The following is a 17500-nucleotide window of genomic DNA, read 5'->3' on the forward strand; positions in this document are numbered from 1 at the left end:
ACTGTATATTACCTACACAAAGCGTAAAAGCAGATTCAATCAGTTTGCTAGGTCTGTTATTTACAAACAACCTACCTGTAAAATGTAATAACCCGTCTTCTACCTCTCTTGCTACTGTCTTTTCTACCAGACTTTTAAATATCTTTCAATCCACCTTACCTGACACATGTAGATGTGCATTTTCATACTTATATGGGTGACAATGCATCTTCGCGATAGACTATTTAAGTTACAGTTTTGTTTTGTTTTCTTAGTCTGTATTTAATGGTACAACTTTTTTTTTTTTTTTTTGCCAGTGATTCGTTCCGCGGTAGCTTGGCCGTGGGCTCCGATAGCAGAGCCGATGTCGAAGGAAGTTTTGCCCAAGGTGACGGCGACAATAGTCTCGATAGCCAGGCGAGTCTCCACATACAAACCCCAGATGGAAATTCATACTCAAGTCAAGTGAAGCTTCAACACACCTACGACGGAAAGACTAGAAACATAAGGGTTAGTATCTGCCTTCCTTTCTTGTGTTGCCAGGTACTCGAATGAACTGTTCAGTTTAACTGAATGCAAGAACAACAGATCTATACTTATTTTTATGTGGGACAAATATTTACGAACACCTGTTATACTACAGTAGATGTTGTGCTGGAGTTATTGATCTCGCGCTATTTACTCTTACTTTTACTCTAACTCTTACTCTTACTCTTACTCTTACTACTCTTACTCTTACTCCTACTCTTACTCTTACTCTTACTCTTACTCTTACTCTTACTCCTACTCTTACTAGTACTCTTCTCTTACTCTTACTTGTACTCTTACTCTTAATCTTACTCTTACTCTTACTCTTACTTTTACTCTTACTCTTGCTCCTACTAATACTCTTGCTCTAGTTCTTGCTCTTGCTCTTGCTCTTGCTCTTACTCTTGCTCTTGCTCTTGCTCTTGCTCTTGCTCTTGCTCTTGCTCTTGCTCTTGCTCTTGCTCTTGCTCTTGCTCTTGGCCTTGGTTTTCGTCTTGCTCTTGGTCTTGCTCTTGCTCTTGCTCTTGCTTTTGTCCCTGCTCTTACACTGTCAGCCTTGCATTTTAGTTCCCGCCCTCCATCATGAACCAAACTATACTCTGACGAACCTTGTTCATATTTTTCAGCTTCTTTACACTATAACTTCTATATTTTGTAACTTATATATATATATATACAGTATATATATATATATTTAAATATATATATGATTTACTATATCTAAATTGGTCTTAATTTTATTATACCTGGGTGTCCAACACACTCTCCTTACTAGCAAGAAAACAGTGGGGGGAGATAGTCTAGTCGGTGAAAATACTACCCTGAAACAGACTATACTGGATTACATGGTATCAGTAAAAGTGTACTGTTTGGTTGAGCTGTTCCCTGGAGAGGAAAGGATACACGTGGGAGATGCCTTTGTTTATTTTGGAATTGGTGTGGGGGCACATATACAAACATGAGAGACTTATAGGGTGATTCTATTTCTTTCGATGCGTGATGTGTGTGTGGTCAAGTAGTATTAACGAGGTGGCGAATGAGTAAAGGTATTTTGAAACTCCCTTATTTCAATATTTTAGGTCATAAAGATATGGAGAAGTATCAACTGGAGAAGAGTCTTAGTGGAAGAAAAGATATACAGGGTCGAAAATAATATAAGAATTAAGGATTGATTTTTTTCTGTCATAATTTCACCATAACTTATCTCTGATATTGTCAATATTTTTTCTCTGACTTTACTATCTTTTCTTTTATAGCTGCTTGGGTTGTACGAAGATCAAGAAATAACAACGGTTCTTAAAATTCTGAATCACGACGGCTGGTTTTCCTACGACAGTTTCGGGATTAGCCTTGAGGTTCAGACGCCTTTTGAAGTTTTCAAATCGTCTAATTTCGCTTTTGAGACTCACGGCCATTCTTCCCAACCGAGCTTCATGGAATTACGCGTTGATGACTATAAAGTAAGAATAAATTTTCTTCTTTTTATTTCTCTTTTTTTTTTATCTTTTTATATATATTTTTATTTGTTTATTCTTACTTTATTTCAACTTTATATTTCATATATATATTTTTCTTATTTTTTCTTTGTCGATAGTTATAAGCTATACTGCATCTAATTGATCAATGTCCTACATTTGACAGCTTCGAGGAGACATCAGATTAGACTTCAGTGACCTAGAGTCGACCTTCAGCTATGAAGATGGCGGGAATTACGATTCTCAACTAAGGTTGCATTACAACTGTGATGACAAAACGCTCAGGACCGGAGCGAGCCTACAAATAACTCCCGACTATGCCTTACCGTGGGCATTTGAGCTCTATGGCTACAATGGCTACGGAGGCTATTTGGAAGATTTGCTGAAATTCCAGCTGGATTTATCATCACCTATATATAAAAATCCACTCAAAATAGGAGGACAGTACAAAGCGTCCAGTTCTTCCTTCGATGTACTTTGGGTATTTGATGCAGGTGAAGAAGTGAAATTACATTTATTTGGAAATCAACAATCTTCATGGTCTGGAGATGAAGTTTCTGCCAAGTTCAATTTAGAACTTCCATCTAGCAAACCTGTTACTTTTGACTTGAAGAGCCTCTATACGGGGTCTACCTTTACTATTGAATCAGAGTTAAACACATTCTGGAATATTTTAGATTCCGCAAATCTCAAAGCAAATTTTAGCAGTTCAGATCCAGAAAAGTTCATATGGAATCTCGACCTCCATTCGCCAGACTATGAGTTTAGAAACGAAATTAACATAGATCTAAAAAACAATCCTGGGCATGAAAGTATTTGGAATATTTTCTTGTCAAAGGCACACGTCAACCTATCCTTCAGAGAGCATAATGAAGAGCATCACACTTATCAGCTGACGCATGACTTCGTGACGGAAGAGGATAACATTGTGAACACTTTGACTTTACTGTGGCAAAACAAAGAACTTTTACACATCGACTCGAATATCCAAGTGAATGACATAACTAATTGGTCAGTAGGTGCAGAATTTACATTGCCAACCCTCTCATCAAACACGTACAATGCAGAAATTGAAGTCCATGGTAACTATAGTAGCCTGGAGGGAACATTTGCATTTACTCCTTTGTGGGAAGAACAATTCACACAATCTTTTACCTTTGACAGTGAAGACGACAAGGTCTCGGTAGAAGTTTCCTCAATTTTAGGAAAGGAACAAATTCTTCGTTTACATGGCGATCTAGATATGAATGAAGCACCAGATCGCCTCGAATTCAGTATTGATCTTGACGCATCTGCTCTCCCCCATGTTTCCCTAAGTTGGGCCCACGATCTTGTATACACTCAGTATATCATGGCAAGACTGATGTGTGGAACTTACAGTGGCCTCTTTACACATCAGCTTACTTTCGGAGATAGTGGCGAGTTCCAGGCTTATGAAATGGAGCTTGAACTACCTGTCTCAAATGATGCAAAATTTGAAATGGGAGTTGAGGGCTATTCTAATTACACCGGGAGTCTTGAAATGCACTTAGGTCATAATAGTCTGGTTTTCTCAACCAATCACGAAAAGGGTCTCATTGGTGAGCTAACCATAACGGGCAGTGAATATGAAGTGGCTGCCATCATTCAACATATTAAACAGGAAAATGGTGGTCACAGTGTTGTTCTTCGAGGGCTGGAGAATCAGTTTCCTATAGTGACTGCAACATTGAACATCGACTCACTAATCCCAAGATTTGATGTTTCTCTAGCCTCGACTTATAAAGAAAAAAGACTTGATTTAAAGTTATTTTGTGATTTGAGTCATTCAGAAGATAATGTTGCAACGAGTCTCAGTATATCGTCAGACTTTGAAATACTGAAGAATGCAAGATTCATGGCGAACGGAACTTTTGGTTATATGGATAGTGGTGTTCTTGGAGTAGCCCTTGATGCTGACGCGCATCTCGAAACTTATGGCATGAAGAATGAAGGTAAAATTAGTCTCAACATGCAGGCAAATACCAATCTCCTCGAAATGTCTTTTGATATAAAAACTCTTTTTACATTGGAATCAGTTGGAATCTACGAAGAAGGATTGGAATCTAGCATCAAATTTGCTTTATGGGATCATTTCGAGAGTAGTTTTCAACTTTTAAAGGAGGATTATCAAAACCCTTCTCTCACACTTAATTTAGATTTTAATAACATCAGCTTCAACGTAAAGTTAACATTATTTGGGACTATTTACAAATTTTCAGCGGCAAAGGAAAAAAGAAACAGTTTTCAGGTGGAGATTTTGAAAAAGGATGAAGGGATGACACCTATGAAAGCTACTCTTGAGGTGAAATGGCTATTTAGACAAGTGATGCTGATAAATTTAAGTGGTCAATCTGACTTTGGTTATGTAACTAAGATACTCGGAAAAGTAAAAGGAGATCCAGCAAGACAAATAACGGGAAGTCTTAAATTATCTGGAAGAAATAAAGAGTCGTTCACGACTATTGTGAAATATGACCCAAAGAAATCTGACCATTCATCAGCGATAGTAATAGTGAAAGTAAGGAATACGATCACCAAACGGTTCCAGGGAGCTATGAAATTACAGTACGCATTAGAAGATGAAAGATTTGAAAGTGATCTGACTGTCAGTACAAATAGAATTCAAAACTTGATAAAAAACAATCTCAGTTATGTATTCTATGATTCGTTGTCGATCAATACTGACACGCCCTGGTTTGATTTCAATTTTGATTTGAATTTAAATGAAAATCCTTCTCTTATCGTTGGCTTTAGTTCCACACCATTAGATCTGTCCTTCCGCTGGAAAGCAGAAGAAGACTACAAGAAAATGGAATGCGCAGTTGAAATGAATATTGTGAACGGAGAAGTAGAAGACCAAACCTATCAATATAAGTTCTCTTATGACGTAGCATCAAGTGCCATGGTGTTCGACTTCAGCATTAGAGCAAATGACAAAACTTTCATTAACACAAATGCAAGGGGGCAATTTGGAACAGATAATTATGATATCAAAAGTGAAATAAGAGTGACTGACTACGTTAAATTAGGTATAACAGCACAATATGTCAACTCTCCGACCACACTTAATCTAGTTGTTTATGACCTTGATTCTAAAGATTCTTATCTAAAGGCAGATTTTGGCATAACCCCTACAACTCTCACTTTCAAAGCAAATTTGTTAAAGGAATACTATATGTCTGTGACGGCAGAGTATAACCTCGGGGAAAACGTATTTTCATTAAAAGGCAAAGGTTCTGTGCAGATATCAGACTATGAAATGACATTTACTGTAGATGCAGGTGGGAGCTATAACATTGGTCGTCTGGAAATTTACCTCGAAACGACTGACGCAAACTATGAATCCTTAGAATTCACAAGTGAATATAATTTTAGTTCATATGAAACAAACACAATATCATATAATCTCAATGGAAGCATTGGAACCTCCACGGGCAACATCACGATAAAAAATTTGACGGAAGAGATTAAAACTCATGTGGATATTGAAGCAAAAATGATCTTTCCCATAAAACTATCCTTCAAACTAAATTTGAATAACGAAGGTTACAATATGAATTTTACAAGCAATGGTGTTTCAGCATCAGTCATGGGTCATTATGAATTCACCAACAACAATTTCACTATATCTGGTGATATAAAAACAAATATAGGGGCATTGGAGAACTTAACTTTCATGCTGAAACTGGAGGCACCAGATGAGTCTGGCATGTACCAAGGTACAGCGTTGATTAAATCTGAACCATGGCATGAGTATGGCATTTCATTCATTCATAAGAATAGCCCATCATGGGCCATGGCAGATTCTACATTAAAAATTATCACTACAAGTGGAATATCAGGATTACGCATAAAGTATGATTTTGAAAACAAATATGCTGCAGGAGTGTTTTTAATGCACAACGACAAAGGGTTGGGGGCAGAGGTTGGATATGATCCGACTCATGATGCTCATACTATTTATCTTAATTTGGACTTGACGTATTTCGATGTAGGGAAATATCACTTCAATAATCAAATCTACACCAATGAACAAAAACATCTTTTTGACATTTACATTGCGAGAAGTGAACACCCTACGCCTTTTTCGGCTTTAGCAAAATTTGGACACGCATTTAGAATAGGAGAATTCACGTTTGAAACAGCATCGTTTGATAATATGGTTTATAATACCTCTACCAGTTTCAACTATTACACACAAGAAGATGACACTCTCGTTGTTGCTGGACACCATATGAATTATACTATGGAAGGAACAATGCACTTAACAGGAACTGAGAATCCATGGACTTCAATGATTGCCATGATCAAAACCAATATCGAAGGCTACGAAAATATAGAAGCAAAGTGGCATGTCGGTGAAAGTGATAAAACTTTATTCGCGGACGTAACTATGGATATAAAAGACAAAGGAAAAACAAAGTTTTTTGGATCTATCAATTATCAGCCTCAAGGAATGAAGAGGCCATGGCGGAGAGCAATTTTCAAAGCTTCATTCATCTCCCCCTTCACTCTTTCACACGAAGTGAATGTAGATTATCACATTGACAACTTCAATTCCTATGTTTCTTACAAATATGGGATGGATAAGTTTGAGGTTGATGTGAGCACCAAGAGTGGAGCTAAGTGGGGATTCATGAAAATAACCGGGAACACCCCAATACCATATGCATCTGATTTAAATTTCGAAGCCCGCTATAACTTTAAAAATTCGTACAAAATTGAAGCGAGCGGTAACATGGAGTCCACAGTCTTTACGATTGCATTCGACCTCATGAAAGATTTCACTAAACTTGAACTTAAGTCTGAGTTCACATCGCCTTTGTTCACAAATTTTCAGAATAATTTGATGTGGGAAATCTTAGATGGCCGTAAAGGATTTCAGTATAAAGTTATGTATGGATCTCAAAGGTATATGTTGAAGATGGAGTTTACTCATTCAGAAGATTTCGGCGATGGCAGGTTCTCGTTGGGTTTAGTTTCACCTTTCCAAATGTTTACGTCTTTGTCTTTTGATGGTAAATATTCTATCGTCAAGCCCTCTGGCATTAGTCTGAGTTTAAACATTGGCATTAACAAAGAAACCATTAGTGTCCTAGTAAACACGTTGTACAAGAGGAAAATTATCACAATACTGTTGGAGGGGAAAACATCGTTTTATGGCAATGCAAGTGGTAAGATATCAGGCGAGATCAGTCTTCTTGGAAAACCTGATCTATATGACACGAAGTGGACAGTCATATGGATGGAACAGCAAGTAATTCATTTGACTTCTAACCTAAACAAATCCCAATTTTCTGTGTTTGTGGAATATGAAAATGAGCCTATATTTTCTATAAAAATGGAAAGACAAGCACTCAAATTTGAAGTTGGAGTCAAGTGGCAAGAGAGAGAGCTATTCCAAGCCAAGGGTAATTGGCAGAGTACGCGAAACGAAAAACTTCTCACAATAGATATGACTAACTACAAGACCGAACCGATGCGCCTTACTGTTCAATACAGCCACCAGAAAGGGCACGCCGCCCGGGCTGAATTAGAAATAGCCGACGTTAAGTACACCCTTGACACAGAAGTTGATATAAGGAAAAGGAAATCTCTCCTGAAAATGAGATATGAATCTTCAGACGATCCTTATAACTCAATCAGTGCTAATTTCCAGTACGATACTGCAGCGTTTATGAGAGGGCAAATGAATTCGATGGAAGATCTTCTTTCGTTTGGATTCACATGGGGTGATCGACTGGCTTTTATCCTAAGAGGTATGCGTAACGGAGACAGAACTAAAGTTGAAGGCGAGATCAGCACACCCTTTAGGGAGATTCCAATTCTTCGATTTGGACTTGATGGAGAATTAATGGTCAAAGATGTGTTCTTAGATGTTACCGGTACCACGTACGTGGAGTGGGATAAGAAAATTTTACTAACCGGGTCACTGCAGTCAAAAGACGGGAAATTCAATTTGCAGGGGACGCTAGAAACGCCCCTACAGTCTCTGCAAAAATTATCTGTTACGCTTTTAATTGCCCCTGATAACATCGAGGCTATTTTACAGCAAAATGACAACGAATGGAAACTATTAATCAATTGCAATTCCGATGGACCCCCATTTGAAATAACGGTCTTTGTCGCAACTCCGCTTCCTAATTTAGAGGAAATGAATATCGCAGGTAAAATGGAATTTGAAGATAGCTTCTTATCGATAACTCTATTTATGCAGGTAAATGGTAAAGAACTGATTAGGTTCGATACCAAGGCTGAATACTGGAGGCTAAATACAACGCTTGAAACTCTATGGACACCGCTATCGAACGTCCAGTTTTCTGCAAGTCTTTCAACAGAAAGCGAAGATGTCACTGCGCTCGTGAGATTGCAGCTGCAGGAAAACGTATACGAAACATTGAGTATCCTCCGAAGTGTAGATGACTTTGTGTCTCTCAAGTTCGGGCTCAACGAGAACAATGTTGAAACTATAGTAGCTACCATCAGCCTTGCAACCGAAGAAAATTCAGCAATTCTACAGTTTCTCGTTGACTCAAAATACAATATAATCAAAGGAATAGCATTTAAGATCGCTTTGGAACATATGAATTTATTTGAAAAAGCAAGTGGGTATGCAAACATAGGGATGGAATTCGTTCTCCCTGTCCATAATTTTGAGCTAAGAATCAATGGTAGTACTAAGAACTTTGGACTCCAGGCTTCTGCATCCTTGAACTTAGAGTGGAATGACAGTTATATGGAATCATCTATCGGTTATAGCTTCATGTCGCCATACATGCTACAGTTTTCTGTAGGCTTTCCTTTAGGCCGTCAACCATTCAGTTTGTCATTCAAAGCCTCCCTCCCTGAGAGTCATATTCTTCTCGTCTCAAACACGAATAAATTTAAAATTGCTTATGATGCTGTCAGTTCAGGACACACCAATCTATTATTAGATTTTAGATTTGACAGCTTTCCGATTGTTGAGTTGGAAGATATTTCTCTGACGATCAATGTCACTTACGACGTAGAATTGAAAACCACCTTACGGTTGATGATATACGATTTCGGAGACCCACAGAGGCCGAAGGTAGAGTCCATCGTCAGTTGTAACTATTATTATGAAGAGAGTAAGCTCATGATTGAGGGTCAGCTCAAAACTTTCCAGCAAATGGATTACAAAATTAATATTCACGTTGTCATTCCTACCACTCTCACAGATACATTTGAGTGGGGACTAAGAATCTCGAAAGAAGATATCACTATGCTTAAACTCTCCTACATGCATTCTATTTTGAATCCTAACACCGAAGTTTCATTTAAGGCAGAGACGGGCACAACGGAAGCTGTCTTCCTGCTGAGCTTGGATCTTAACGAAAATGTACTGTCAATTACACTCAGCTTCCCGGACACTTCAGCGGTTCATTCACTTTTCACAAGATGGTATATTGAAAACACAATGTCGGAGTTATCCCTTAATGCCAAGAGTGTGTATTTCTCTGAAGGAGACATGAATATGAAATTTATTCTAAACACTTCTGATGGCTTTGCTATGGATGCAGAAGCAGAATATGGTCAAGAGCATAAGCTATCCCTAACACTTGCGTCCAGCACTACTGACGAATGGAATAACGGTCACTTTAGAGGAAACGTACAGCTCGGGGAAAATAACTTCCATTCCAATGGACACTATACCTGGCAAGATGGTGAACTTAATGCTTCGTTTGGAGTGGAACATGAAGAAGAAGAAGTTGTACGGACCACATTGGTTGCTGTTTTTGATCACCATTGGAATGTGACCTTAGATTTAGTGAGTCCCAATCCGGACTATAATGGTTCCCATTTCCATCTTGGAATCATACCGTCGTGGCCTTTCACAGCAAGCTTCAGTACGGGCACGCCCAACAAGTCACTGGATGTTTACATTAATCTAAGCGACCAATTTGGAGAGGGATGGATCAAATATGATCAACAGCAACATGATCCGTTCGCAGAATTTCATTATGACATCCGAGAGAATGAAGTAAAAATCGTGGCGAAAAGTCTCCAGTTGAGATTTAGTGCTTTGGTGAGTATGCAGTTTCATGAATACCTGAGTTTTCAACTAAATCTAGCAACTCCGTTTACAAAGCTACGATTCTTCCGAATTGACTTCTTTACTCCATTCAAAATGCCTATGTGGAATGATAATGCTTGCAGTCTCACAATTAGTACTATGGAAACAAGTTTTGGTTTCCATAGTAAGATCCAACTCAATCAAATGCCCTATAAGATAGGTTTGTACCTGGATGGTGAAGAAGTCACTGAACTACTACATTTGGAATATGATAACGGGGATCGCACCGCAGCAATAGCCCAGGTAACAGTACCTGATGGCAAAATTGGTTTTAAGTTTGTGAAAGATTTCAAATCCTGGTTTGATTGTGACTTAACTGCAGCGGTATATATACCAGTGAGAGGATACGACTTTCTATCCTTTCGGTATTTTATTAATCCTGAGGACGTTGCCTTTGAAGCTCGTATCAGCAATATTGGTCTCGGAATAGAGTTTAAACATTTGTTTGGGACCTTAAGTGAAACTATTGCAACTCACGTGAAATTCAATGAACATATTGGTGTTCTGAAAATCAAATTACAAGTTGTAAATTTAGACGATAATATGCATGTCGACAATTTGAGTTTCTTCAGATATTCAGTTAATTTTGAGCAAAATGGATTCCCTTTCCTTCATTTCCTGGAATCAGTAAATCTAGAAATATTCTATGATGAAAATGAGCACGCTTATTTGACCCTAGAGGGTGAGAACAACCTCAAAATCTATCTAGGATGGGGTAAAACCAAAGGTATTCATATCGTCTGGAATTACTTGATGCCCCAGATTGAACTAAAGGTTTTGTCGGATGACAAGGAAGATAGTTTGGTTATAAGATATACAGACCTTCAGACATATGGAATATATATTACCAATTCAGCTCTAACTGGTGGCCAAAAAGTGTACATAGCCGGAGAGGTACCAAATAGGACACTAGGACTTACTTTATCATTGGCTATAGACCCCACATATTTTGAAAACAGCCTGATTATCAACATGGTCGGTGAAGATTATGGTTATCTAGTAAAATATTTTTCGGACAAAGATTATCCTGGGATAAATTCATATGTTGAGGCAAGGATCATGATGAAAGATTTTTGTCCATATTCAAAAATTTCTCTATTCAAGTCAAATAAATCTGGGTATTTCAATTTGATTCTTGATTATGAACGAGAAAGACAATCGCCCATATATTTTTCTCTGTTCTATAATGATTATAGGTTTTTTGAAACTGGGCCAATAGAAATGTTAGCAAGATTAAGTTTAAAACAGATTACAGGATTCGTGTTGGATGGTAATATCAAAATAGACAGTTCTGAAAAGATTTCGGGATTGATTAAGCTCGCAAATTTCAATGAGCTTTATCGTCAATACATACTGGAATTTGACTGGATCCCGATAGATGATATGACAGGAGATGGAGCCGGCCATTTGGTTCTTCAGATGCCTCTTACTGATACTATGTTTAATGCCACCATAACAACACATAATTCACAAGAAACCAAAGGCTACATGGTTATAGACACTAGCGTTGGAACTCCTGATCTACCCACGCAAACATTATTAAACTTTTCTCGCACAGAAAAAGACGGTGAATGTGATCTTTCAGCTTCGTTTAGTGTCGAGGGAGGTTCCACCTATGAGATGCTTCTCCGAACAGGTGAACTGGTCGATAGAAAATACGTGCATTTCAATGGGAGAGATCAGGTAACGAATGACACATGGTCAGTTCGTGCAGGGTTCTGGGAAGACTTACCTCATGCATACCTTGAGTATGACGTCGGAGATGAGGAAAGTTTGCCATATGAATCCCGAAGTCTGAAGATTGGTCTGATAGACCCAAATAACATGGGTGTTTTCTTGGACCATGAGCTCTTCGGTAACTTGAAAAATGATTTCCAAGCCTCCCTTTCTCTAGAGAACCAAGATTCACTAAGAATTTCTTGCACCTTTGACCCTGCAATGAGATACATACTTGAGGATGTGGGCACCCTTTTACACTTCGTGTCACCGATCGACAAAATTCTTTATACTACGGATCTCGAGCTTTGGTTCTACGACCTTTGGTATAAGGCGACTGTAATTGCGGACAAGTTCTACTCCCCATTGAATTTCACCTCTCTCAACGCAGCACTGGAAAAGGAAATCCAAACCATGACAAACCTGTTGCAGGATGCTTCTGACCACGTTCTCTTCATGTGGGAAAAAAATACATTCCATGTGCAGGATCTAGCCGGCTTTTTTTATTACAAGTAAGTTAATTCACAATTTTTTTATCATAATATCATAGTAATTCTAGTATTCACTGATGTAGAATTAACTAATATGAAATATGAGCAAATGTCGGCATCAGCGATATTCTACTCACCTATTTCATTGTACTGCCTTAGATTTGATCTCCTGTCTGAGTCCTTTGCTCAGCTTATGAAGTCCATCCAAGAAGATTTCCTTCGATTTACATATGCATTGGTCTTGGAAATAAGCCATCAGTTCAACAAGTAAGTACACAACGTTTTTTACGTCGTTTATTTATATAGAAAATCATAGGGTCGAGTGACCCATTAGATGAGCAAAATATTTTCTTCTCCTTTCCATCATTTTCCTCTCTGATTCGACATGACACAAATAAATAAGGAAGCCACACCTTAAGAACACGTGTTTACTTTGTTACCATATCTTCCCCAAATAGATTACTAATTGCTAGGGAACCAAATATTATTGGGCAAAACCATAACACTAATGAATACTCCCTCTTTTTTCGGGTGGTTTCTTTAGTCTTTAATAGCCGCTTACTTGTTTTCCTTTATTTTATGAGCAAAAGAGCCGTGTAAACTCCACAGGGTTGCCCCTGTATGAGCGCGTGCTTGTGTGTGTGTGTGTGTGTGTGTGTGTGTGTGTGTGTGTGTGTGTGTGTGTGTGTGTGTGTGTGTGTGTGTGTGTGTGTGTGTGTGTGTGTGTGTGTGTGTGTGTGTGTGTGTGTGTGTGTGTGTGTGTGTGTGTGTGTGTGTGTGTGTGTGTGTGTGTGTGTGTGTGTGTGTGTGTGTGTGTGTGTGTGTGTGTGTGTGTGTGTGTGTGTGTGTGTGTGTGTGTGTGAACATATCTGTTTATGTATTCTTATAAAGTACTCTTCATTTACTTAAGCTTTGTGATAAGCTTTGAATCTGTGGCAAAGGACATGATATACCTATTATTGAAACACATCAACTGGACAATGGAGTTGGTTATGCAGTCGATGGGGCCTTTCTTCCAGGCGACCGTTGACTGGATACACAGTCTTCTTTTCGACCTAGAGAGGTATGAAATATCAGTATCCTTTGATGCGACACATTCAAGTGCTTTTATTTGTCTAAATTTCCATAATCGATATATTTTGCGAGTCTCTCAGTCTTGGTCGCACGCAAACTCCCTAGTCTTTATATCGCAGATAATAATGTTGGACCATACTAATTTTTGTTCTCACTTTTTTCCAGATATAGTGATGAGATAAAGTACCGTTTCACAGGTTTCTTGGAACAAATCTACAACTTATTAGGGCAGGTCAGTTGGTCTATTTTTCTACTTATTAAAATGCCTCTTCCTCATGGAGGTATTGAGCTAGGACATTCACCCACCTTCACCCATCCTACTCCCATCCATTACTCATTTGTTTCTCTTATGTTAGCTCCTCTTAGGTGAAGATTAATCCTTGTTCCCCACCCCTTGCCCTGGTCATAAAATGATACAGCAAGACACAGAACATCCACCACAGGTGCCCCACCGCTTCATTTGCATGGCGACCTTACTTCCTCGTCCCTTCTTGAAAGAGAGAGAGAGAGAGAGAGAGAGAGAGAGAGAGAGAGAGAGAGAGAGAGAGAGAGAGAGAGAGAGAGAGAGAGAGAGAGAGAGAGAGAGAGAGAGAGAGAGAGAGAGAGAGAGAGAGAGAGAGAGAGAGAGAGAGAGAGAGAGAGAGAGAGAGAGAGAGAGAGAGAGAGAGAGAGAGAGAGAGAGAGAGAGAGAGAGAGAGAGAGAGAGAGAGAGAGAGAGAGAGAGAGAGAGAGAGAGAAGTGGTTGGGGAAAACAAGTAGAAATATTTTCAGGATGCGTCAATCTATACTCCATTCACAACCATTTTCTACTCACTCCTATCTCTTACCATCTCTCTTTCCCCTTTCATGATTAAAGTCCCCTGTAATTCATTCACCCATCTCATTCTCGCTCTTCCCCTCAATTTCACTCCATCCACCTCTGCATTCCAAGCTCTTCTTGCTATTCTATCCTTGCTCATTTTTTCCATGTACACAAACCATCCCAGTGTTCTCTCATCAGCCCTATCTGCCAGCTCTCTTTTCACCCTAGCCCTCCCCCTCATCTCTTTATTTCCCACTCTATCCATCCGCGAGGATGGCCATTACGCGGAATTGCATTTAATGTAATTTCTTTTGAAATGCATATACAACTGATTGGGACAAAACAGTTAATAAACTCCCATTTTACAATATTTCTTAGAAATACTCTCTCCATTTTGATGACTTTGGTCCGGTATCGTTCCCACCAATTTTTGCTTTGATTAGCTGCAGATGATTTTGTCCAGGTGATAAAATCCATGTCAAGGTCTCGACCCATCAAGGCCCTCGAGTATAAACCACCAGCCCGGTCAGATTCTCTGATAACACTAGGAAAACACTTCTTGAATATGTAACTATGTCCAAGAAGTTAATTTCAATTGTATTGACTCTGGAGTGCAAGTACCATGTTGCAAAATTATGTCGACATTTCTACATAACGTAATTGGGCACGAAATAGGAATTTTCACATTTTTCATCGTTTACATTGCATAAGTCAATGCTTTTGGTGAAACGGTACCTCTCATCACATTTGTACATCACTAACATTTGTAGACATGTCATGGAATACTTCGTATTTTTCATTGATTACATTAGAATTGAAATTTGGATAAAATAGTGCCTGCCATAATTTTTCTATATAACATTCGTCCGATTTTTTTTCTTTTTACAACTCTTATACGTAATAGCATCAAGAACAAAATTACAAATAGGAACTATTCATTATTGTCAAATTAGTAAAAGTTTTCTACATCTTTGTTAAGAAAAGCTATGACTGCACACACTGAATGGGGCCCACCGTGGCTCGGTCAGTAACGCGCATGTTTGGTAACTGCATGGGGATTTCGGCGTCTGTTCGAATTCTGGTCGCGGTGCGAAGGTTAGTAAGGGCATTCATTCTAAGTAATGAGCTTCCGACCACTATTCACTTCAGACTTGAGGTGACTTGCACATCACTGTGGGATATATCAGCTTCCTCCGGGTATCGTTACTGCACTGGTACACCGTGGAGACTGTCTCCTGCGTTCATGTTTGAACGGTTCCGAACCACATGTAAGGTTGAGGTCAGACCAAGCCTTGCAAAAAAAAAAATATATAAATAAATAGATAAAATAAAATAAAATAAAATGAAAATAATAATAATAGTAACAATAATAATAATAATAATAATAATAATAATAATAATAATAATAATAATAATAATAATAATAATAATAATAATAATAATAATAATAATAATAATAATAATAATAATAATAATAATAATAATAATAATAATAATAATAATAATAATAATAATAATAATAATAATAATAATAATAATAATAATAATAATAATAATAATAAAATAATAAAATAATAATAATAATAAAATAATAATAATAATAATAAAATAATAATAATAATAATAAAATAATAATAATAATAATAATAATAATAATAATAATAATAATAATAATAATAATAATAATAATAATAATAATAATAATAATAATAATAATAATAATAATAATAATAATAATAATGTGGATAGGAGGTAAGGGAACACGGGCTGAGGGAAATACTTTTATTCCTGACTAGTTTCGCCTGAGTGGCTTCTTCAGAGGAACATAGTTTGAAGTCAAGTTGGTCAATATATATGGCAAAAGAAGGAACGTGGCAAAGTGTCAGGTTGGTCCCCCACTCGACCTCATCTGTCGGTGTGGCGGATTGTCACAGCGGGTGGACCAAGTATCCTCCTGTTGTTCGCGTGGCTGAAACGTCCGTCTGGATCAGGGGCTCTGTGTTTATTATTCATTACGATAAAGTGTGCTGCTGCTTTAGCCCATATTAAATCCCCAGTTCTCTTATTGATGTTATCATGGATGTTGATAAAAACGGACTCCATCGCCTTTCTTTCCTGCCGTGTAATGTTATCCATGAGAATTCTTGCCTGGTCCCATTTTGGTAGATGGCCTCTTTCATCGACATGGTTAACTAATGCACTACTAACCCTGTGGTGCCTTACATCTGCTCGGTGTTCTTTCAATCTGGCGTCTAAGCCTCTGCCGGTTTCACCGATGTATTTTCTGTCACATCCACCACACGGGATTTCGTAAACTACGCTGTTTGTATTTGTGGTTAGGTCTTTTTTCTTGATTAAAAGGTCCTTTATTTTCGTACCTGTGGAAGTTGCAAGACGAATGTTGGAGGACGATAAGATTTTGTCTAGATCTCTTGTTAGATTGGAATTTGGGACCACCCAATATTTAGCGTTGGACTTTTCTCTTTTGCTGCGTAGTATACTACGAGCCTTCTCCTCCAGGGTGCAAAGTAACCCTCTGGGGTATTTGAGCTTTCCAAAGTTGTTTTAATTATTTCAATTTCATCCGCTAGAAATTCGTCACTGCAAATACGAAGTGCTCTTAAAAACAGGCCTATCACCACACCAGTCTTTGTCCTCTTATTATGTGCACTGTAGAAATGAATGAAGTCATTTTTATTTGTCGGTTTCCTGTAAACTTTAAATCTAACGCCGCATCCTGATCTTAATAACACGGTGTCTAGAAAAGGTAGTTGTCCGTCTATCTCATTTTCGATCGTGAATTGGATGTTAGAATTCACACTATTTAGATTAGATAATAAATTTTCAATTTTAGTATTGTAGTGGGTAATCACTAAAACATCGTCCACGTATCTCAGCCAAACAGTATTTTCAGATATCATGCGGAGAAAAAACTTGTTTTCTAACATCTCCATATATAGAGAGGCCATAACTGCACTGAGGGGAGAACCCATCGCTAAACCTGCATGTTGGCGGTATTCTTCACCGTTAAATTCACAAGCACCGAACCTGACGCACATGGATAATAATTTCTTGTAATCACGTTTGCACACGGGTAAATCACTATCCTCGAACATTTCCAGTACTTCCTCAACTGCTTCTAGGGCACCATCAATTGCGACGTTCGTAAAAAGATTTTTCACATCGAAACTTACCAATTTCTTGGCCCTGAAATTCACTTTTTGTAACCTCTCTTTAAGATCTGATGAATTCCGAAGATGTGCCTGGCTGAGTCTACCCAAAGCCGCGGAAAGAGGGGCGGCTAGAATTTTGGCTAGGC

At 38.1% G+C, this 17500-nt stretch overlaps 1 protein-coding gene across 2 annotated transcripts in view; it reads left to right on the forward strand.

Annotated features, from left to right (window-relative positions):
* LOC143041519 (uncharacterized) overlaps positions 1–17500 on the forward strand; it is a 147999-nt gene that overhangs the window by 103068 nt on the left and 27431 nt on the right. For both annotated transcript variants that reach the window (XM_076213485.1, XM_076213486.1), the window contains exons 26-31: positions 297–489; positions 1764–1967; positions 2149–12326; positions 12465–12572; positions 13216–13368; positions 13545–13611. In XM_076213485.1, the coding sequence (XP_076069600.1) occupies positions 297–489; positions 1764–1967; positions 2149–12326; positions 12465–12572; positions 13216–13368; positions 13545–13611 (10903 nt within the window). The remainder of the gene's footprint in view (positions 1–296; positions 490–1763; positions 1968–2148; positions 12327–12464; positions 12573–13215; positions 13369–13544; positions 13612–17500) is intronic.

Source organism: Oratosquilla oratoria, chromosome 31 (genome assembly GCF_046742065.1).
Source record: "Oratosquilla oratoria isolate Oo_2021 chromosome 31, ASM4674206v1, whole genome shotgun sequence".
Classification (NCBI taxonomy): domain Eukaryota; kingdom Metazoa; phylum Arthropoda; class Malacostraca; order Stomatopoda; family Squillidae; genus Oratosquilla; species Oratosquilla oratoria.